General features: G+C 43.9%; 1 protein-coding gene across 7 annotated transcripts in view; it reads right to left on the minus strand.

The window, feature by feature from the left end:
* Positions 1 to 24,779, minus strand: part of kcnma1a (potassium large conductance calcium-activated channel, subfamily M, alpha member 1a) — an 858,112-nt gene that overhangs the window by 85,403 nt on the left and 747,930 nt on the right. For all 7 annotated transcript variants that reach the window (XM_060854015.1, XM_060854014.1, XM_060854016.1 and 4 more), the window contains one exon: positions 21,198 to 21,390. In XM_060854015.1, the coding sequence (XP_060709998.1) occupies positions 21,198 to 21,390 (193 nt within the window). The remainder of the gene's footprint in view (positions 1 to 21,197; positions 21,391 to 24,779) is intronic.

Consider the following 24,779-nt stretch of genomic DNA (forward strand, 5'->3'; position numbering starts at 1 on the left):
CATTGTTGCATGGTGAGATCTGCAGCTCAGGGGAGGGGGAACTGAAGGAACAAGTCAGCGAAGAAAACCTATGAGAAAGGTAAGAATGATCGTGACCCTTGTAATTGTTTTGCCATCCACAGTAGGATCTTGGATACATTGCCAGAGTTTACTAAATTGTATAAATAAAACATTCAGAATACTTGCACTCAAACCCTTGACTGAGATCAAGGTGCTAAGCAAAAGCTTTGTTCTGACCTTGAAGAAGTTCTCTATGGTAATCTTGAAAAAAAACTCTCCTAAGGATCCTTGATGCCAGGATTGGCCTTGACTTTGATTCTTGAGAGGAACTAAAGATGGACAGCTGGTGTAAATGGTGTCCTCACAGAAAGCTTAACATGGCCTCATTAAAACAAAACAAAAAGCCAAAGAACTGCAGTTGCTGGAAGTCTGAGTGATTGCTTTGTCGAACACCTACGGTCTGTATGTAAAAATGATCCTGTGCTTCCAGTTGTCTGCCAATTCAGCACACCAGCCAACATATTCCCTGGCCAATAACTCTGTCTCAGCTTTGCTGCAGTGCTCCTGCGTAGGTCAGTGCAAGTTGGAAGGACAACACCTCATTTTCCACTTGGCTATTGTATAACCTTCAGGACTCAATAAAAAAATTCAATAATTTTAGGCATTGAGCACCTTCTCCCATGTCCCTACCTCAACCCTCATACACAAGGCCTTGTCATCACATCGACTGCTACTATAAGCAACCCATTGTCAGATTCTAATTGTCCCCATTAGCAGTTATTCCTTGCATCACCTCCCCACCCCATCTTCAGCATATATATGAATCTTTTCCTAGCCATAATCAGTTCTGAAGAAGGGCCACTGGACCTGAAACATTAATTCTGCTTTCTCTCTACAGATACAGACAGACCTACTGAGTTTTTCCAGCAATTTTCTTTTGTTTCTCATTATAACGAAGAGAAGCATGAACACAAAACCACATGGGGGCATTTGAGATCAAAGCATTGACACCTCCTGGATTCTGTCTTTGTTAGAGTCCAACATCGAAATGATTTCTGGGTCACTCTATTCATGCAAGGGCCTGATACATACTGAACAGGTCCTCGATAGTGAACTTTTCCCTAGCACAATAGAGGAGTTGTTCTTTTCAGAGTTGATGAATAGGATAATCATTTTCAGGAAGAGAAGTGCTTGTCCATTTGATTTTGGTCCGTATATAGTGTTGGTGCCTTCAAAAACGAACCTTTGGTAACCACAACGGTTAGGATACATTTGGACATAGCAGGATGTCTTCCCACTACCGGTTGTTTATGGTTTGGTTTTGTCGTTGGTTATCTATCCTGAGCACTTGAAATGGTGTCGTTTGTAGTGTAGATCAGAATTTCAAAAGTAACTCAAACAATCGGGAAAATATTTGCACATCCAAATCAATTTCAGATCAATGGGGCCAAATGAAGCTAGCTGTACGGGATTTCTGTTTCGAACCATTGTTTTAGTTTAGATTAGATTCCCTACAGTGTGGAAACAGGCCCTTCGGCCCAACTAGTCCACACCGACTCTCTGATGAGTAATCACCCCAGACCCAGTTCCTGATGAAGGGCTCTGGCCCGAAGCGTTGAATTTCCTGTTCCTTGGATGCTGCCTAACCTGCTGTGCTTTAACCAGCAACACATTTTCAGCTCTGATCTCCAGCATCTGCAGACCTCACTTTTTACCCTAACATTATGGGCAATTTAGCATGGCCAATTCACTTGACCTGCACATCTTTGGATTGTGGGAGGAAACCGGAGTACCCGGAGGAAACCCACACGGACACAGGGAGAATGTGCAAAATCCACACAGACAGTTGCCCGAGGCTGAAATTAAACCTGGGATCCTGGTGCTGTGAGGCAGCAGTGCTAACCGCTGTGCCACTGTGCCACCCATAACATTTCTAATATTGTTAACAGGCCTGGATTGATAAAAATGATGCAGAAATATGTGACCACCTAGAACAAAACCAAGCTGCCTTGGCAGGCCAACTAAAGATTGCAAGTCAAACGACACCATTCCAAGTGCTCAGGATAGATAACCAACGACAAAACCAAACCATAAACAACCGGTGGTGGGAAGACATCCTGCTATGTCCAAATGTATCCTAACCGTTGTGGTTACCAAAGGTTCGTTTTTGAAGGCACCAACACTATATAAGGACCAAAATCAAATGGACAAGCACTTCTCTTCCTGAAAATGATTATCCTATTCATCAACTCTGAAAAGAACAACTCCTCTATTGTGAACTCACACTGGCAGCTGTGGCTATGATACAAATAATGGGTGAACCACAGTCAATGGGAGAGCTGCAATCAAACAGATGAAAATCCTGTGGTCTTGATAGTATTCCAGCTGAGGTCTTCAAAGCTACCAACTTTTTTTGCTCACATCAAGATAGTATGCGTGCATCTTATGAGTGTGGGAGGTTCCTACCCCCAGTGATGGCATACATCTTCAAAAAAGGAGATAAATCAGACCAAGGAAACTATGGAAGCCCTTCAGTGTTGTCCTTGGCAAGAACAATCCTGACACACATTGTCCTGGATTATCTATTCCGTGGCTGAGAAATTCCTGCCTGAGTCACAGTGTGGACCTTCCAAAAAAAATCCCTGACATAGTCTTTTTGACCAGGAAAACTCAAGGAAAATGTCAACAAAAAAATCCCGCCTCTGCTCAGCGAGGTGCCAACAGCCATAGGTTTTAGTCTCGAATGCAATGGGCTTCTGAGTGGCACCTTTGCTGCATGTGCCTCCATTTGCATTGCAGCTAGTGAAATGAGGCCCACAAGATTCCTGACCAGCTGCCCCTTCCCAAAGGGATACGTTGCCGTTCAGTCATGGAAAATCACACGCTCAATTTTCCAACTGCAACTGCTTTCTGCGAGACCACCACTGGTTTGGCCTCAGAATCCCTAAATTTAACAAAGTCCTTTCAGCTGCTAAAATTTGCTGCTCTGCTTAAAAAGGCAAAAAATAAATTTCCAATCATTCCATAGCAAAAGAGGAAATGGGGCTCAATTACAGCCCTGGGCACTCGCACCACTGGGACAGCACTGGAGTCTCAGAAAGAACTGCCAAGGGCCACAGATGAGGGTAAGGCACACCGCAATGATGCCAGGCTCTACTACACGTACTGCTGATTTGTGGATTAAAATAAATATCACTTGTTGAATAAAAATAAACAGTGCTAAACATGACCAAATGCCCTGAAGGAATCACCAACATTTCTAGCCAAAAGATAATCAACAAATGCTAGATGTTAATGCATTCCTTCTCCATTATAATCCTTTTACTTAAAAGTAGTTCTGCTGGGCAGAGGGCAAGGTTTTTAGTAGTTAACACATTTAAATAACCTTTTGCTGCAAGTTTCCAAACAAAGTTACCTCAAAGTGACTTTGCACTCCAAGCATTAACTTTCAATTCAAAACTACTAACTTATATTTTTCCATCTCCAGTCTACTCTTGACAACATTATGATTGGCATAGCAAAGCCAAATTCCAAATCAGAACCACGGATACCCCTAAACCGAGGGTCACGCGTTGGAGCTGGAATCTTTACTAATCTTTGCACTCAGCTACCCTCACAGGGAGAGATGTGTCAATTCTTGATTATGGCTATTATCAACCAAGCACTCTGTGTTGGGCAGGATGGATAAAATAACAATATCGCCTTGTTGTATTTGGTATCAACATCTTTCTGCAGCAAATCATGACATTGTACTGTCAGAAGGTCGGTCTTATCCTGCCCTCCAGCCCCATCAGGAGGTATAGAAGAGGAAAAGAAATAAAACAGCTCACATTTGCAGAGCATCTTTCAAAACATCAGGGCAACCCAAGGGCCTTACATCCAATTAATTACTTTCAAAATGTTGGAATGTAGAAAAATATAGTAATCCAGTTGTGTAAGACAAGCAGCAGGGAGATAAATGACCAGATATTCTGTCTTACAGATATTGGTTGAGATCTAAATATTGGCCAGGAAGATAGATTGAGAGAACCTTTCTGCTCCTCTTCAAATAGTGTTAAAGGATTTTTTATGTCCACAAGAAAGGACAGAGTCTTGACTGAATTACTCATTTGTAAGTCAGCACCCTGGTAGAGCAGCACTCCTTCAATATTGCCTTTCTGTTCTTTCAGCAAGCACAATATCAAATGCATTATCTTTAGGGGTAGGGTGAGGGATTTATGCAAGATTAACATGTTTCCACCACCCCTCTATTTCCCAGTCCAAAAGAAAAACAGAATATGATTTAAGATGTGTTAATGGACGGGAAAAGAAATTTGTAAAAATGCTGCAAATCATTGTGTTTGGAAAAAACCTAATCATAAAGATACTTAAATATTATAAGATTTATAGTTTCTGTCAACTTTTCCATTCTAAATGCCTGTGTCTGTATGTATAATGGAAACCACCAAGGTAAACATGTCACACTGTAATTGCATCACCATTCCTGTCACCCTCCCCCTGCACCACCCCTCCCCCCCCCCCACCCCCAAGAAGGTCTGCATCACCCACCAATACAGGGAGACTTTTAACAGTGTGATAGGTTTACCTCGGCTTCTCCCATCAGAAAATGCTGACATAGAATTTATGACGTAAATTTCAAACTAGCAGAAGGCGCTACTTGAAGGTGGACTGAATTGCATCGCTATGCTCTAGTTCAGTTTCTTGCACAATAACACCACTTCAGTTGATAAGTATATTTAACCCTTCAAATGTTTTAATCCTTTATGAGCAGCATCTCGAGAGATTGTCTTGGACTACACAGTAACTCCAGCCACCAGTGGGAACTGCCCATGTTATTGCAAGGATGCCTGCCTTGAAGAAGTTTTCCTCCTCTCTCTACAAGAATCTCAGGGAGTCCCTCTCCCACTGTAACTCACAGGTCAGTTCCTCTGCCCTGAAGCTCTTCAACCATGTTGTGAAACAAACTCGCTACCACAGCCACATCTGCTTCCTCAGTGCCTGCCTCTGTAGCCAACTCATCCCACACAGACTCCGGACCACCCTTAAACCAGCAAAGTTCGGACCCGAACAGGACAAACAGTACAGACTACAGATTCGAAAACATTAGCAACAGTTCTCCTTCAAGATCCTCCACTCCACGCTGGCAGCAATGCGCCAGCACCTAACCTCTCTACAGTCAGCCCTGCCTCAGCTGAGGGCCACACTCTCTCAGAATTGCAAAGGACCCACTCTGTACTACATCCTCAGGAGAATTCATACTCTCAACAAACAGTATTTCAAATCCATCTCAAACATCAAAAACTGTAAGTACAACAAACTTTTATCTACCCATCTCCATAACCAGCGCTCCTCAAACATTGCAGTAGATTCCCCTGGCCTCGGAAACTACTCAGATGCCATTAGCCATGCGGCTGATGCAGCTGCCACCCCCACGCTGATTGATGATGTCACTTCCGCTCCATAATCACTTCCGCTCCTCACAATTCCTCATGCATCACACGTGACATCACTTCCGCCCCTCACATCATCGCTGATGCCACACGCTCAGTGACTTCTGCCACCCCTACTGCTGTGGTCACCACCACTTCTGCCCCCACCAGCGCCACTCACCTGCATTCTGCTGACACGCCCCCCCCAAAGACCCCAGTGTCACTATCCTCACCCCCCAGAACTCTGAGGGGAACACTACCCCTGCTCATGACTCCATCCCCATTCCCCCCACCACCACACCCACTCCTGTTACAGGTTCCGCCCCCACACCAGATCCCAGCTCGCAGCCCTGCCAAGTTTTCACCATCCCCCCAGACCTCCCCCTCACTGAGGACGAACGATCATCCCTCTCCGTCCACGCATCAATGAATTTAATACACGCCGTGACGTCGAACAATTCTTCCGTCGCCTCCACCTCCGAGCTTACTTTCACAATCAGGATTGCCGCCCACCTTTGGAGGACCCCTTCGCCCACCTCCAACACACTGCATCCACCTGGACACCCCGTGCTGGCCTATTACCTGCCCTCGACCTCTTCATTTCCAACTGCCGCCGGGAAGTTAACCGCCTCAATCTGTCTACCCCCTCCCCCACTCCAACCTCTCACCCTCGCAACGTGCAGACCTCCAATCCCTCTGCTCCAATCCCAACCTCACCATCAAGCCAGCGGATAAAGGGGAAGCAGTGGTAGTCTGGCGCACTGACCTCTACACCGCTGAAGCTAAACACCAACTCGAGGACACCTCTTCCTTCTGCCGCCTCGACCATGACCCCACCCCGCCATCACCAAACCATCATCTCCCAGACCATACAGAATCTCATCACCTCAGGAGATCTCCCACCCACAGCTTCCGACCTCGTAGTCCGGGAACCCTGCATTGCCCAGTTGTACCTCCTTCCCAAGATCCACAAGCCTAACCACCCCGGCTGATCTATTGTCTCAGCATGCTCCTGCCCCACTGAACTCATCTCTACCTACCTCGACACTGTCCTATCCCCCCAGTCCAGGAACTCTCTACATACGTTCGAGACACCACCCACACCCTCCATCTCCTCCAAGACTTCCGTTTCCCCGGCCCTCAACGCCTCATCTTCACCATGGATATCCAATCCTTCTACACCTCCATCCGCCATGACCAGGGCCTCCAAGCCCTCCGTTTCTTCCTCTCCAGACGTCCCCAACAATACTCTTGCACCAAAACTCTCATTTATTTGGCCGAACTAGTCCTCATCCTTAACAATTTCTCCTTTGAATCCTCCCACTTCCTCCAGACCAAAGGGGTAGCCATGAGCACATGTATGGGCCCCAGCTATGCCTGTCTCTTTGTTGGCTACGTAGAACAGTTATCTTCTGTAATTACACCGGCACCACTCCCCACCTCTTCCTCCGCTACATTGATAACTGCATTGGCGCCACCTCGTGCTCCCGCGAGGAGGTTGAGAAATTCATCAACTTCACCAACACATTCCACCCTGACCTTAAATTTACCTGGACCATCTCTGACACCACTCACCCCTTTCTGGACCTCTCCATCTCCATTAAAGATGACCGACTTCACAGTGACATTTGTTACAAACCCACCGACTCTCACAGCTACCTGGATTACACCTCTTCCCACCCTACCTCTTGCAAAAATGCCATCCCATATTCCCAATTCCTCCGCCTCCGCCGTATCTGCTCCCAGGAGGACCAATTCCACCACAGAACACACCAGATGGCCTCCTTCTTTAGAGACCGCAATTTCCCTTCCCACATGGTTAAAGATGCCCTCCAACGCATCTCGTCCACATCCCGCACCTCCACCCTCTGACCCCACCCCTCCAACCGTAACAAGGACAGAACGCCCCTGGTGCTCACCTTCCACCCTACAAACCTTCGCATAAACCAAATCATCCACCGACATTTCTGCCACCTCCAAAAAGACTCCACCACCAGGGATATATTTCCCTCCCCACCCCTTTCTGCCTTCTGCAAAGACCATTCCTTCTGTGACTACCTGGTCAGGCCCATGCCCCCCTACAACCTACCCTCCCATCCTGGCACTTTCCCCTGCCACTGCAGGAACTGTAAAACCTGCGCCCACACCTCCTCCCTCACCTCTATCCAAGGCCCGAAAGGAGCCTTCCACATCCATTAAAGTTTTACCTGCACATCCACTAATATCATTTATTATATCCGTTGCAGTCTCCTTTACATTGGGGAGACTGGGCACCTCCTAGCAGAGTGCTTTAGGGAACATCTCTGGGACACCCACACCAATCAACCGCACCGCTCCGTGACCCAAAATTTCAACTCCCCCTCCCACTCTGCTGAGGACATGGAGGTCCTGGACCTCCTTCACCACCGCTCCCTCACCACCAGATGCCTGGAGGAAGATTGCCTCATCTTCTGCCTCGGAACACTTCAACCCCACGGCATCAAGGTGGACTTCAACAGTTTCCTCATTTCCCCTTCCCTCACCTCACCCTAGTTCCAAACTTACAGCTCAGCACTGTCCCCATGACATGTTCAGACTTGTCCTACCTGCCTATCTCCTTTTCCACCTATCCTCTCTAACTTCTCCTCCCTGACCTATCACCTTCATGCCCTCCCCCACTCACACATGGTACTCTATGCTACTTTCTCCCCACCCCCACTCTCCTCTAGCTTATCTCTTCACGCTTCAGGCTAACTGCCTTTATTCCTGATGAAGGGCTTTTGCCGAAACGTCGATTTTGCTGCTCCTTGGATGCTGCCTGAACTGCTGCGCTCTTCCAGCACCACTAATCCAGAATCTGGTTTCCATCATCTGCAGTCATTGTTTTTACCAAGTTATTTACCTGCCTTGGAGTTGCCAGATGTAATCTGATTTGATTTAATTTATTATTGTCATATCTACCTAGGTACAATGAAAAGTTTTGTTTTGTGCAGTATAGGTAGATCATAGCATACAAAGTGCATAAGGGTAATAGAACAGAGTGAGGAATACAATGTTACAGCTGCACAGAAGGTGCACAAAGAGTGAGATCAATATTAAACTTGAAAGTTGAGATCTCCATTCTTAAGTTTACTAACAGTGGGGAAGATGATGTTCTTGAATTGGTTGGTCCATGTGTTTACGTTTTTGTACCCTCTACCTAACAGAACAGGTTGGAAGAGACTATAACCGGGATGGGAGGGGTCTTTGATGATGTCAGTTGCCTTTCCAAGGCAGTGAGAAGTATAGGTGAAGTCAATGGATGGAAGGTCGGGCTTGTGTCATGGACTGGGCTGTATTCACAGCTCTCTGTAGCTTCTTATGGTGCTCAGGAGAGCAGTTGCCATACTAAGCTGTGATGCTTCTGGATAGAATGCTTTTTATGGTGCATCAAAAAATATTTGAGAGAGTCTCTAAGAACACACTGAATTTCCTTAGCCTCCTGATGAAGTTGAGGCATTGTTGTGGCCTCTTGACCATTGTATCAATGTGGGTGTACCAGGACATTTGTTCGTAATTGTCATTCCTGGAAACTTGACACTCTCAACCAACTCCACTTCAGCTCCCTAAAAGTAAATCGCAGCATGCCCTCCACCTTGCTTCCTGAAGTCAATAATCAGGTCTTTCATTCTGCTGATGTTGAGGGAGAGATCGTTATCTTTACACCACACCACCAAGCATTCTATCTCTTTCTTGTCTTATCATTGTCGGAGATCCAGCCTACAACAGAGGTGTCATCAGCAAACTTGTAGATGGACTTAGGATGATATTTGGCCACCCAATCCCAAATGTAGAGAGAGTACAGTAGGGGGCTGAGTACACAGTCTTGTGTGGTGGTGTTGAGGATTGTCATGGAAGAGGTACTAATCTGGGGGGCAGGAAGTCGAGGAGCCAGTTGCAGAGGGTGGAGCAGAGACTGAGGTCTCAGAGTTTGGAGATTAGCTTCCCACCCTACCTCCTGCAAAAATGCCATCCCGTATTCCCAATTCATCCGCCTCCGTCATATCTGCTCCCAGGAGGACCAGTTCCACCACAGAACACACCAGATGGCCTCCATCTTTAGAGACTGCAATTTCCCTTCCCACATGGTTAAAGGTGCCCTCCAATGCATCTCGTCCACATCCCGCACGTCCGCCCTCAGACCCCCATCCCTCCAACCATAACAAGGACAGAACGCTCCTGGTACTCACCTTCCACCCTACCAACCTTTGCATAAACCAAATCATCCGCTGACATTTCCGCCACCTCCAAACGGACCCCAACACCAGGAATATATTTCCCTCCCCACCCCTTTCCGCCTTCTGCAAAGACCGTTCCCTCCGTGGCTACCTGGTCAGGTCCACGCCCCCCCCCCCCCCCACAACCCACCCTCCCATCCTGGCACCTTCCCCTGCCACTGCAGGAATTGCAAAACCTGTGCCCAGCCCACACCTCCTCCCTCACCTCCATCCAAGGCCCTAAAGGAGCCTTCCACATTCATCAAAGTTTTACCTGCACATCCACCAAAATCATTTATTGTATCCGTTGCTCCCGATGCGGTCTCCTCTACATTGGGGACACTGGACGCCTCCTAGCAGAGCGCTTTAGGGAACATCTCTGGGACATCCGCACCAATCAACCACACCGCCCCGTGGCCCAAGATTTCAACTCCCCCTCCCACTCTGCCGAGGACATGGAGGTCCTGGACCTCCTTCACCACCGCTCCCTCGCCACCAGATGTCTGGAGGAAGAATGCCTCATCTTCTGCCTCGGAACACTTCAACCCCAGGGCATCAATGTGGACTTCAACAGTTTCCTCATTTCCCCTTCCCCCACCTCACCCCAGTTCCAAACTTCCAGCTCAGCACTGTCCCCATGACTTGTCCTACCTGCCTATCTTCTTTTCCACCTTTCCACTCCACCCTCCCCCTTGACCTATCATCTTCATCCCCTCCCCCACTCACCTATTTACTCTATGCTACTTTCTCCCCACCCCCACCCTCCTCTCATTTATCTCTTCACCCTTCAGGCTCTCTGCCTGTATTCCTGATGAAGGGCTTTTGCCCGAAATGTCGATTTTACTGCTCCTTGGATGCTGCCTGAACTGCTGTGTTTCTCCAGCACCACTCTAATCTAGACTATGGTTGGAATCATAGTGTTGAAGGAAGAGCTGCAGTCAGTGAGTAGGAGTCTGACATAGGTATCCTTCTTATCCAGATGTTCCATGGATGGGTGTAGGGCCGGATAGATTGGGTTTGCTATAGACCTGTTGTGATGGTAAGCAAATTGCAAGGGATCAAAGCAGGCTGAGAGACTAGAGTTGATATGAGCCATGATTAACTGCTCGAAGCACTTCATGCTTATGGAGATCTGAGCCACTGGGGAGTGGTCATCGAGGCATGCTGCATGAGTTTTCCTTGGTACTGGGATGGTGGTGGTCTTCTTGAAGCAGGTGGGGACCTCAAATTGTAGAAAGAAGAGTTTAAAGATGGCAGGGAATACTCCTGCCAGCTGGTCCGCACAGAATCAGAGTGCGTGGCTGGGAAATCCATCCGGGCCAGTGGCTCTCGTAGGTTCACTCTCAAGAAGATCAATCTGACATCTGCAGCGGTGACTGAGGGAACAGATGCAGCTGGGCCTGTTAGGGCAGGTGACACAGATTTGCTGACCTTCTGTTTGAAGTGAGCGTATAATGCACTGAGTGCAGAGGGAGGGGTGTATTTTTACCTGCTCTGCACTGCTTCCCTTTATAGTGTATTATGTCATGTAAGCCTTGCCACAAATGGCGGGTGTCCATGTTAGTTTGGGTCTCTAGCTAAGTCCAGTATTGCCCCTTGGCATCTCTAATGGCCCTACGCAGGTTGAAGCTGGATTTCCTGTAAAGGTCAGGGTTCTCTGACTTGAACACTATTCACCTGGACTTCAGTAGGTCACGGATCTCCTGGTTCATCCATGGTTTCCGTACAGGGAATATACGGATTAACTTCTTTGGCATGCAGTCTTCCACACACTCGCTAATGGAGTCTGCAACAGCATGGCATACACATCCAGGTTGATCTCGAAGTCCTTGAATATGGACCAGTCTACCGATTCTAAGTGGTCCCATAGAAGCCTCAGAACAGCATTGTACTACTGAGCTGGTGTTAAGGATGTCCTCTCAAGCCTAATACAACTTTTTAAATTAAATAGGCATGTTGCAGCCTGATGATGTTAAAAAAAATCACACGACACCAGGTTATAGTACAACAGGTTTATTTGGAAGTACAAGCTTTTGGAGTGCTACAAAAGCCTGTACTTACAAATACACCTGCTGGACTATAGCCTGGTGTTGTGTAATTTTTAATTTTGTGCATCCCAGTCCAACACTGGCTCCGCCATATCATAGCCTCATGATACCATTGGATCTGCAATTTTAATTTGCTGACCTGACTGGGAAGTCTATTTAATGGTGGGGAAAAGAATCTATGATCAGTAACAGGCCTGAACAGGAGCAGGAATGTTTCCCCATGACCTGGCATGACAACGTTAAGCATCTCCTGCTGAAGACTCATCCTCCCCGCCCTCTCCCTCATCATGATCCTTCTGCCCTTACTGCTCCAGGAGAGTCCCAGCAGCCAATCTGGCAGCAATTTGGGTTACCTGGTGTTCGACCAATTTCCACCCAAATTGGACAGAAAATCAATATTTGGAATCCATTCAGGCCAGCAAGTTAAAAATGGCCTGGGCTTCATTTCTGGAACTGCAGACATGTTTCTAACTGCAAAGAAAATAATTCACAGCTGAAATTGGACCTCTGACCCTCTCAGCCACTGTTGTTTGTACCAAAGGACTTGTACTCAGTTCATTCTATTTCTGGAGGTAGCTGACCTGCTCTCCTTCCTGTCAGTCTGCTTACTTTGCACAAAGTAGCAGCACATGCTACTGCAAATCTCCCTCTCACTGCAGGGTCTGGTCAAAGATTGTCTTCGCATTGTTTCATGTTGAACTGCTTTGCACAAGCTCAAGTCATCTGACGTTCATTGCAATCTCGTTTAACCGCATGCTTAGAATCCTAAAACAAAAGAAAATGGACTTTGCTGTCTGTGTTAAACCCGAGGCGATGGAATTTACCACAGAAATAAATCTGAATCTTATGAGGATTTGTAAAGGTCACTTTTATGAGATCTCGTATCTCTAGTTAACATTCTACATTCCCCATGTTGCTGGTTTAACATCATGGTCCAGATGACTGTCTTTGACTTGTCCTGAGCTTGTTGATGCGATTATTCATTTTGGTCAGGAAATGGACACCGAGGCGATCAAAAACACACATGGGATGTTTACAACTTTTAACAAGCTGCTGACTTCATTAGCAGTCACACGTCAGGCAGTATAACCCCGTAACCAGCAGTGTGACTTACACTTAGCCGTCGACCACTCGCCGCCAGATTTATGTGGCACAGCCTGAATGGGAATTCAACCCCCCACTGAGGTCATATGCAGAATACATACACTGTAAATTCATGGTCGACATTATATCAGTGAGTGTAATTAGCCTTGTAAATCCCAGAAAGCTGCCTTTGACAGCTATGCTGAATGCTTGCAATGTTTTACGTTAGTGATCTAAGCTTAACATAAAACCATACCTTGGGCAAACCACTAGCATTCTGTAGCTACCTCAGAGTTCCTGAATTATGAGAGTTTTTCATTTGCTGCATTTTGATTCACTAACAGGGTGGAAATTTGACTGATGACCATGCATTTTAAACAACCAACAGTTGAAAGAAGCTCACAGGGCTCTCTGCTGCCGTTTGGTCTTTCCACTACCACTACCAGCCTTCCCCTTACACCCTGCCACTGTCCTGCCTCACCCAGCAATTAGCTCAATACATGGATTAATCCACTGCTGGTCACTATTTTATGGACTATGTAAAGACAATGACTGCAGATGCTGGAAACCAGATTCTGGATTAGTGGTGCTGGAAGAGCACAGCAGTTCAGGCAGCATCCGATTTTACTGCTCCTCGGATGCTGCCTGAACTGCTGTGTTCTTCCAGCAACACTAATCCAGAAACTATTTTATGGACCGACATACATAGTTTTAAAGTTTCTCTCTGGCTCAATTTTAGAACAGCACAACACGGTCAACTACATTTGGAGGCACTCCCCCAAGTTTCCAGCTCCCGCTGACCTGATTTCCCTCAGCCGGCCTTTATGCCTTCTCTCGATATTTTTATTACCAATAAACAAAGTGCTGCCCGGAAGTGGGAGGAAGGCAAACAGTTTTCTTTTTAAACTGCCCTGTCAATTTTCTTCTCATTCTCTCACTCAGAAATTAATTTTTAATCTGTGGAGACTCTGGGGCAAGCTGGAGGGTTGGTGACAATAGAAAAATGGCCCCTGAGCAGCATGCTCCCCACTTACATTCAGCGCCTGAACTTGTGACTGAAGTGCCTGGGCTCCTGAACACAGAACTCAGATTATGCTGCACTACACACCCAATGGACTACCTCTGCTTCACAGATGGGATGGAATTAATTGTCCTCCCCCAAAGTAGGGTTGGTGCTGTGGTAGCAGTAGGTAATTAAGTTGGCCAAGATGGTGCTAGGTTTCACATGTCTGGAAGAGAGGGATTGTGGAAGGCCTTGTCATTCTGCTGCAAATTGAAGACATTAAGTGGGCTATTGATGCCCATGTAAGGGCCTCAGTGCAGCACCACTGGTATTCACCTTGAAGTGGGCTGGGAACTCACAATGTGATTGGTCTAACCAGGTGTTTAAAAGGATGACAGAATTTGGTAAGGTAGGTACACAGAATGAGAGAACCGAGTACACGAGGGATGTCACACCCTGGAAAGATTGCAGATGAAATGTTTAACTGCTGTGCATCATTATTGAGTCTTGCAGTGAGAGGCAGAAACTGATGGCTCATGAAGCCACCCACTAACATCAGAAGGTGGCTGTCAGAGATAATGTGAATTCATGATGTGGGTGGGGAAGACTGTAGAGGCTTTAACTTTCCTTGAGGACCCAGTGGAACACCACTGGTCATCCATGTCTTACGTAAGGAAACGATTTTTGAAAGTCTTGTCTTAGCAATTCCATCAGCTTCCAGCAGGAAAAAATGGGCAACCTACTCAACAGCCAATTAAAAGTCCAATGGCACAGATCTGTACATAAATTGTATAGATTCGTAGTCATCAATGGGACTCCTAGGAGTAGAGGCTACATCAGCTGCCAAAAGAAACCGTATTCATAGTGCAGATTGTGGAAATAGACAATACCTTTTTGTATCATTGAACGCACACCGTTCCTGCTGATCAGTGAAGGGTTAAAACTAGGCTTGACATGCCTGATTGCTGGAGTCACAAGGCACAAGTCTGACACAAAACTGGTGAAAAATTCCAGTTAAAAATAAATCTAACTCAAGGATATAATAAATATTGATGGCAGCTCAAGAGGTATAATTAGTCAATTACTGCCTTCAGGATACAGATGTAACCTCAAACCTTCAATAGGACTTTCACCTTTGCTTGCTATAATGAACTCTCATTGACCCTTTACCAATAGTTCACTGTTGTGTCTGGCAACTCCAGCTCATATTTCTATACCACACAGTTCAGCTCAATAACTGCATCTATTTACACGTAAATCTAATATAGTTAGATTTCAAATAGTTTGGTTCCATAACAACCTTCTGCAGAAATGAGTTTCTCATATCCTAATTCCTCAGTTAGGATAACAAATTATAATAAAGCATTGCAAAGTTCACAGAAGCGTTATAAACTGCAGTGTGACACTAGGCTAAATCACATGACATGAGAACCAATGGCCTAAAAGCTTGGTCAAAAAGCATCTTAAGCGTGGAAAGCCATGGAGAGGTTGAGAGCTTCGTGAAGGAATTCCAGAGCTTAAGGCCATCAATCATGGAGTAATCAAAATGGGGACGTTCGAGAGGTCAGAATGGGAAGAATGCAGATATCATGGAGAATTGTGGAGCTAATGTTTCCATCAGTAGGAGAGATTAAGACACAAAGTCACATCCTTAGAATAAAAGGAAGACCTTTTAGAATGGCGATACGGAGAAACTTCTTCAGCCGAGAGCGGTGAATTTATGGAATTCAATGTCACAGAAGACTATGGAGACCAGGTCTTTGAGTATACTTAGGACAGAGATAGATAGGTTCTCGATTGTCATGGGGATCAAGGGTTATGGGGAGAAAGTGGGAGAATGGTGTCGAGAAACCCATCAGCCATGATTGAATGGCAGAGCAGACTTGATGGGCTGAATGGCTTAATTCCTGCTCCTATGTTCTATGGTCCTATAATATCTCTTCACCTCTTTATACCATTAAAACCTTATATAAAAAGACTTCAATTAAATTGCCTATTGAAGTACTCTGCTGAAGTATGACAAGGTTTCATCACAACTGTAGCTTTCCACTACTAGCATCAATCTAGTGCGTGTGTGTGTGTGTGTGTGTGTGTGTGTGTGTGTGCGCACGCATGTGTGTGCACGTGTGAGTGAGAGAAAGAATGTCCCTTCAGAAGACAGGTGCTGAAGAAACAGTGCCCTAACTGGACCCCATTACAAAAGCAAAAATATGTGGATGCTGGAAATCTGAAATAATAATAGAAAATATTGGAGACATTCAGCAGATCCAGTGGCACATGAATAGAAAGAAACAGAGTTAATGTTTCAAGTCTGCACACTTCCATCAGAACCCTGTTGCGGCCTTATATAATGTATTTACATCTTGGTCTTTCACTCTCCTGCTTCTGCTGATGAAACCCAAAATGCTCCTAGCCTTTTCCTTTGTGGCTTCAGCACTTGTGCTCCTATTTGCAGAAATTATGTATTGAAACACATAGCTGTCTTTAATTTGCCCATCAAATAACAAGGTACGGTTCCAAACCTCTACAAAACTACCTGAGTAGCCAGGTATTAAAGGTTAATTTCTCAGGTACTGATGTGATCACTGATAAGCTGCCATATTCTGGTTGAAAAATGCAGGCTAATCTTTATGTTTCAATTTTTTATCAAGCATTTTTGTTCATCACTTCTAGAAATAATTGATGTAGAAAAAAAAAGGCTGTTTGCAAAATACTGTTAAGAATCATTCAATCAGACAATGATTTTAAATTGGCAAGGGAAGATGGTGTACAATGGGAATGGGGATGGGCATGCTGGACAAGTGACAGGAGTTGTTGGGGGTGGGGGGGGGGGGGGGGGGCGGTGACAGCAGATGGAGGCAAGTTATAACAGCTTCAGGAATGTGTCCAAACAAAGTTAGCCATTTATGCTCAGGGAATATCTGTTATAATGTACACCTTTTATCCACACTGGCTTTAAGAACCAATGGCAGCCTTTAGTTATACAGAGGAACCTCGATTATCTGAAGATCACGGGTGGGGAATATTTCGCTTGGTTAATTGAATTTTGGATAATCAAATGTCGAATAATATAATTTAGCCAAGCATTGGGACTTTGCAATCTTGCTGCATAATCCCATATTCGGATTATCAAATACCGCATAATTGAGGTTTCTCTGTACTGAGTTAGTTCTGATTCACAGAGTTAGAAATGGAATGTGATGTGAAAATTGTCTTCAGCATCCAGGGGATAGGAAGCTGGAAAACTAGCTGGGATTTCACCTCCTGATCATTATGTGGACACCCTGCGAGAACCAACTTCAACTGTAATACGCCAGGCAGGTGGCCCGATGAATCTTGACTTTGAATTTTCTAATACCATGATGTTCACCTATCACACTATGCCCACTGACTCACACTGGGTTCTAGTAACTAGAAATTCAAGTAAACACATGAACAAAAATAAATTAATACTGCTTCACAATGGGGTTGAATAATGCAGCCCACACATGACAATAAATAATAACCTTTACGCTACTTAATATAGTCTGTCTCTACAAAATTCCACATTTTAATTTTATAATAGAACCTTTATAGATATAAGATGATGAACAGTGAAATCCCACTCCAAAGGGAGTGTGATGTTTAAAGGGAAGATTGGTAGCATATTATTTTCAAGACTAAATGGGTGCAAGTTACTATTTTTATTCATGGCGTGTGTAATTGTAGCGTTGAATTGCAGAAAGCAAAATAAAAGTGAAATGTCTCATAAATCAGAATCTGCCACTTTTAACTTGATATAAAGGCTAATTAAAACTTAATTCACTTCGTTGCTTGGGCAAGTTTAATGAAAAGTTGTAGCTATAGCATTGGAATGTATTAGCCGTAGTTCATGACGAGATCATGGTGCAAGCAGAACGTCAAAGGGCAACACTTCTTATCAGCCAAATGTGAACAGTTCCTAGATGCACACCAAAGATAGAGAGACAGTTTGCTTCTGAACTGGCAGCACAGTTTCATCTGGTGTTCTGGCATGGTACTTTCTGGGTAGGATTTAATTTTACAGAAAAAAATGTAAAAGGAAGAAATCAAATCAGGTAAGCATTCATTAACATTCAACTCTTTGGTTTCTTCATGTCTTCTTTCCTTCTTCGCTGACTCCTATTGGGGCATAAATCTAAGCTGCTGATTGGTATCTTGCTCAAGTGGCCAATGTGAGCCCACACTCTGTACTGCTCAGATATTCAATGTTGGACAACTGGTCTGCAGACATAGGTAAAAACAATGACTGCAGATGCTGGAAACCAGATTTTGGATTAGTGGTGCTGGAAGAGCGCAGCAGTTCAGGCAGCATCCGAGGAGCAGCAAAATCGACGTTTCGGGCAAAAGCCCTTCATCAGATGAAGGGCTTTTGCCCGAAACGTCGATTTTGCTGCTCCTCGGATGCTGCCTGAACTTCTGGTCTGCAGACATATCAGATTCACAAAACAAAGGGGGAGCTTGAAGCAACTTTCATCTTTTGCTAGGAAGTGCAGCTAGTTTTTTTTTCCCCCTTCAGGAATTTAAACTCCCTGGGTTGGAAGTTAGTTATCCATTGGTGCTGTTTCTCAAGTGTAGACAGTGATGCGGCCACAAAGCGTACCCAAACAGAAAGCTTTGAGATGATCACAACTGGGCCTCTGACTCAAAGGACTTACTCTAAATAATTTCCTGAAAGGATTCTAAAACAGGTGTTAAGTCCTTGTCAACATACTTAACGGACCAAACATCTGTTTTGGGTGGTGGCAGTGATGTCTGAAAAATTGCCCCACCCTGTTGTACTCTAGGTATAACAATACATTAAACACAATCTAATTCTTCTGCACTCTCTTATTTAATAAACATCTAGAATAATTTATCGGGGTAATAAAGGCAGTAAAGACAATGCTGATCTGAGAGAGCTGGAGTAAAAGCTTTGGAGAGTTCAATGGGTTTTCTCATACTTTGCATTTTTTCATGTTCTAATTGCAAAGACGATACCACTGCCCAGCTGGGATCCAATTTGGATCCTCTTGGGTTTGCAAGGCTCAGTATGTATATAATCTTGAAAAAAAACCTGCAAAACATAGTGGTTATAAAATTATAGCATTCAACTGGAGAAGTGAGTCTCATATTTCCAAAGACAACTGTGCAGCAACAATAACAGGTTCTGAAGGGAGTTTCATTCAGCAAGAGTAGACTAGAAGGGGTACACACTTTCTGCGGCATGAGGAGGGCAGAGACACAGTCAAACTAACATCCACAATCAAGTTATCTACAGCACTGGCAGATTTTTAATTGGACTTCTGCATAAAATAATAATTAAATACTCTTGCAAATGAAGACAAAAGGCACATTTTAACAGAACTCACTGCAGGTTCAAAGAATCTTTTTAACAACTCATGCAACTGAACAGTAAAAAAATGGTTATCTAGAATTAGTACAGTGAGTAATAAATGTAAATGACAGAAATTTGGAGGTAATGTCTTTTTGAACTATTCCCTTAAGGCCATACTGTGAAGAAAATCCTAAATGTAGATACCAGGCTAATGTACTTCAACCTGCAATTAGTACATTACTGGAACCATTACCCACTTAAACAATAGCATCAGATGCAGTCCTTGTAGTCTCATTAGAATTTTAAGGGTTATGTGGTTTACTAGCATTGTGTTACTGCTTTGAGTTTGCAATTAGTAAATATAAACCAGCAGGGTGGCTAGTCATGTCATGCTAAAGGTGTGTAAAATATTAAAATTACAAAATTTAATTTTTATTTGCAAGTAGGCAGTTTAAATGCCATTCTCGTAGCCATTGCAGCTTCATTTAATTAAGATTGCTGAACCACTTAAGAAAACATCAAAGGGCCAAAAGTCATTCTAATAAGGCACCAAACACAATTACTGTAATAATGATAGACCTCTAAATCTATTCCAGAGACTTTTAAAATATACTATATTCACGTCAAATGTCTTACTGGCATGAGAGCTTTTCAATCTATTCTGAGGAAAATTAAGAACAGACATGGAACAACCAGTCCAGCATTAAAGACTCAGAATATTTTAAAAGTCTCAAAGGAGGTATAAAGTGCTTTTATAAATATTTCAGAAGTACAATCATTTAAACGGTGTTATTATCTATTGCTCTGTTAGCTCTCTAATACCACTACTTGAAGTTGGTGAGTGTTATTTAGCAATTGTTGCAAATCGATTTCAGTAATTTTATAAACAGCCTTAAGCAATGGTTGATTTTCTACCTGTTGCCAAGCAACTGCTGCAATGCATAGTCATCTATATAAATCATTACATTCGGTTGGAACAAACATTGATCTCCTTGTACATTTTAATTAAATCATAATATTCTTCCTAGATTCAAAAAAGTACTACAGATTGCTGTACATAACCTGAGTAAGAACACTCTTAAAACAATTCAATGTCTTAAGGCAAAGAGAGAGATTAAAATATTTATAACAGGGCCAAAGAAGCAGTAAATAATTGCTTTCTGCACCTATATGTAGATGTTATTGAGCATATATTTGCTGATTTTACAGGTCCCACGTCATTTCTCATTTTCAAGAAGGTAGTCAGTTTTAAGTCCCATATGAAATGGAAACATATCAACGGTTTCTAATATGTTTATGTCCCCAGATAGTGGTGCATAAAATATTTCCACAAGAGGTACATTACTACATAAACAACTGTACAATCTGACAATGAATAGAACCTAAATCTTTTCCAACAAAAGATTTTACGAGGTCAAACAGTTCCCCGCCTCATTCTATCATCAGATAGCTGTGAGTTTGACGTGTGAGATGTTGAGGCCTTAAACAGCACTAAAAGGTGATTAGTCATGGTTTTGAAAACAAAAAGAACTGTGCATTTCAATGTTTAATTGATAATGCATATTTCTGAGCTAAACAGAGAAAGTACGAAACATTCTCCAAACTCTAGACTCCAGAATTGAAAATGTCCAAGTTAGCATATGCCTTGACCTTCTGAGCGTCAATGCAATTTTGAGGAAAATGAAAAAAGACAATTGTTGCAAGCAAAATTATCATATATATTAAAAAAAAGTATCTCTGTCATTTTTTTGTTCTTTTCTCTCAAAACCGTCACAAAAATGGCCACACACAAACTATGCAAAAGAAGCTTTTGAAACACTTAAGTTTAATTGTACCCTTGCTATATAAGGTTCAGCCCATTTAAAAATGTCCCCATCAATCCAAAAGCTATTATTTTCTTTTGCTGTTTATCTCCGTCCTGTTTAAAACATCATTGCAGTCAGTTGCCCTTATTGTCAAACATACCAATCTGAGACTGTTTGAATTACTGAGTGAGGGATATTCTTTTTGCCAGCTCCTGTCCCCTCCAGGCATTGCAGGGAAGTATTATAGGGCAGTCCTTACCTTGGGAATTAGCCTGCAAGACCCCTATGCTGTCATCAAACTGCATAGATTTGATGTTGAGTGACGCCAAGATGCACTCTTTGTCCTGCAGCGAACAATCGTCGATATTGTTCTGATTGGCTGATAGAATAACACACATGTCGCAGAGGTTGATGTTGACAGCCCTTAAATCAGCTCGACATAATGGCGTACCCTTCAGCGAATAAAAAATAGAAAAACAAATTAAAGATCAAGACTGCAGCTATGGGACAATACTTAACAAGTAGTCTTTTATACTCCAACATTAAACCAATGTAACTATGTGCTGGGGAATTGGAGATGTGCACTTATCTGAAAGGGTAGATGGTGCTGATGGCAACTCTCCGGTTCATTGTTTATACTCACTGAAGCCATTAAAAGCAAATAAGAGACAGGCACATTGCCAGCTTTCTACATCTGAGTCATTGATGCCAAGTCAATAACTGTAAGCAATCTTTTCTAACTGGCAAACTCTGGCATTCAGAACGCGTGAACGAAATGCCAGGCTGCTCATCATTGCAACAAAATGTCAAATAGCACTTGCGGTATCTGGATATCCATGGAACAAAGGGTGAAGAAAGTAAAGGAGCCGAAACAATGGCAGTTATTTGTGCATATTAGCCCTTGCTAGTGCACTGATAAGGTATTTGCACTGCAGGGTAGATTGTATATCCTTTTTAAAAACTTGTTCAAAGGATCTGGGCATCACAGGCCAACATTTCTTCATAATTCCTAATTGACCTCACTTCTGACCTACCAACAATTCTTGTGGAATAGGGACACCTACAATGCTGTCAGGAAGGACACTCCAGGATTTTGATCCAGTGACTGAAGGAACAGCAATACAGTTGCAAGTCAGGATGGGTGTGTGGGTTGGAGGGAAACTTGTAGGTGGTGGTGTCACCATACATATGTTGCATAAGGTGTTGTCAAAGGAGCCATAATTGCAGTGCATCTTGTCAATGGTACACTGCTGCCAATAGGCATTAATGGTGAAGGGAATGGATGTTGAAGGTGGTGGATGGAGTACCAGGTGAGATGCCTCGTCCTTGGTAGCTTCAACCTTTACAGTATTATTGAAGCTGCACTATGTAGACAAATGGAAAGTGCTCTACCATATAGATGACTTAGATTAGATTAGATTAGATTACTTACAGTGTGGAAACAGGCCCTTCGGCCCAACAAGTCCACACCGACCCGCCGAAGCGCAACCCACCCATACCCCTACATCTGCCCGTACCTAACACTACGGGCAATTTAGCATGGCCAATTTACCTGACCTGCACATCTTTGGACTGTGGGAGGAAACCGGAGCACCCGGAGGAAACCCACGCAGACACGGGGAGAACGTGCAAACTCCACACAGTCAGTCGCCTGAGGCGGGAACTGAACCCGGATCTCTGGCGTTGTGAGGCAGCAGTGCTAACCACTGTGCCACCCGACTTGTGCCTTGCAGATGGTGGACAGGTACTGGAGAGACAGGAGGCAAGCTAGTCACCCAGAATTCCTATCCTCTGACCTGTTTGTGTATCACAGTATTTATTCAGCAGGTCCAGCTGAGTGTCTGGTCAATGGTAACCCCCACAATGTTGATTGCAGGTGCTTCAACAATGCTATTACTATTTGAAAATCAAGAGGCAATGTTTACATTCTTTCGTGTTACAGGTAGTCATTGCCAGGCACTGGTATGGTGTAAATGTTAGTTGCCATTTATCAGTTTGCGGACTCCTTTAATATCTGAGGAGACTCGAACTGTACTTATCATGTGCAATCATCAATAAAAAACCCTACTTCTGACCTTATGAAGGAGGGAAGATGATTGTTGAGACAGCTGGGCACATCCCTGAGGAATGCCTGCAGTGATAAACTGTAGCTGAGATGTTTGACCTCCAACAACCACAACCATTTTCACTTGTGTTAGGGTATAACTCCAACCAGCGAGTTTATTCCCCTTAATGCTCATTGGCTGAATTGTCTGTTTCTGTGCTATACATCTCTATGGCTCTAACTTTGTCAGGGCTCTCTTTGATGCCTGAATTGGTCAAATTCTGCCTTGATCTCAAGGGTAGTCACTCTGTTCACAGACTGGAGTTCAGTTCATGTCAATACACGGACGTAGGTGTAATGAGGTCAGGGGTTGTGTGGCCCTGGTGGAACCCAAACTGCGCATCTGTGAACAGGTTATTGCTAAGCATGTGCTGATTAATAGGACTGTCAATGACGTGCTTTCATCACTTAGCCGAAAATGGAACATAGACTGAAAGGGGCAGTAATTGACTCAGTTGGACCTGTCCTGTTTTTTATGGACAGTACATAGTTGGGTAATGTTTCACTTTGTCGGGTGTAGATGCCGATGTTTCATGCTGTACTGGGACAGCTTGGCTAAGGATGTGACTGATTCTGAAGCACAAGTCTTCAGAATTGCAGAATGTTATCTGGGCTCATTGATAATGCAGCAGCCATTTGCTGATATCACAAAGTGAATCAAAATAGTTGAAATGTACCACCTGAGAGACTGCGGACCTCAGTAGGAGGTCATCTGAACTCTCTCTCTATTGGAAGCTACAACTCCATCTCTAATTGAAGAAAATGTTTCTGATATTGTGGAAGATGTTCTAAATTGTATTTTGAAGAATTTGCACTCATATACATATTTTTGTGGTGTGTATTAGATTATCTGGTTCACGCAGGAGCTTGAGGGTTTTATTCACGTGTTTTTGTTGAAGGACTGGATTTGAGGGCTGAAGCATTTTGTTGTTGATCCCTTGTGCCCATCGGGATAAGAAGCAAGAGAGACCTGCCTTTTGGTTGTGGTCTTTGGCCCTTGTTGGTCTTTGCTTATTTAGAATATATAATTTTGAATGTTTCTGCTGCTTCTGATGATTCTTTTGAGTATATCGTTGGGAGCAATACACTGAAAGGACCTTGAAAATAATTACTAGATATTGTCTAACTTCAACTAATAGTCGAATGCCAATTGTTTACTATTCTGTCAGTGCTTCAGACACATATTTGCCATGGAGAGGCACTCAGCACACCAGCGCATAGAAAGACAGAGGGAGCCATAGATATGTACAGCACGGAAACAGTCCCTTCGGTCCAACTTGTCCATGCCGATCAGATACCCAAATTAAATCTAGTCCCACCTGCCAGCAACTGGCACATATCTGTTCCAAACCCTTCCTATTCATGTACCCATTCAAATGTCTCTTAAATGTTGCAATTGTACTAACCTCCACTACTTCCTCTGACAGCTCATTCCATACACTTACAACTCTCTGTGTGAAAACGTTGCCCTTTAGGTCTTTTTTATATCTTTCCCCTCTCACCCTAAACCTATGCCCTCTAGTTCTGGACTCCCCTACCCCAGGGAAAAGACTTTGTCTATTTATTCTATCCATGCCCCTCATGATTTTACAAACCTCTATAAGGTCATCCCTCAGCCTCTGACACTCCAGGGAAAACAACCCTAGCTGATTCAACCGAAAGAATGAATCTTTTTTCAGCCTCAAAGAAAACCTCTGCTGGCTTGTATGCAGTTTGAGAGCTCCTCGCCATTTAATC

The sequence above is a fragment of the Hemiscyllium ocellatum genome, chromosome 43 (assembly GCF_020745735.1).
Source record: "Hemiscyllium ocellatum isolate sHemOce1 chromosome 43, sHemOce1.pat.X.cur, whole genome shotgun sequence".
Classification (NCBI taxonomy): domain Eukaryota; kingdom Metazoa; phylum Chordata; class Chondrichthyes; order Orectolobiformes; family Hemiscylliidae; genus Hemiscyllium; species Hemiscyllium ocellatum.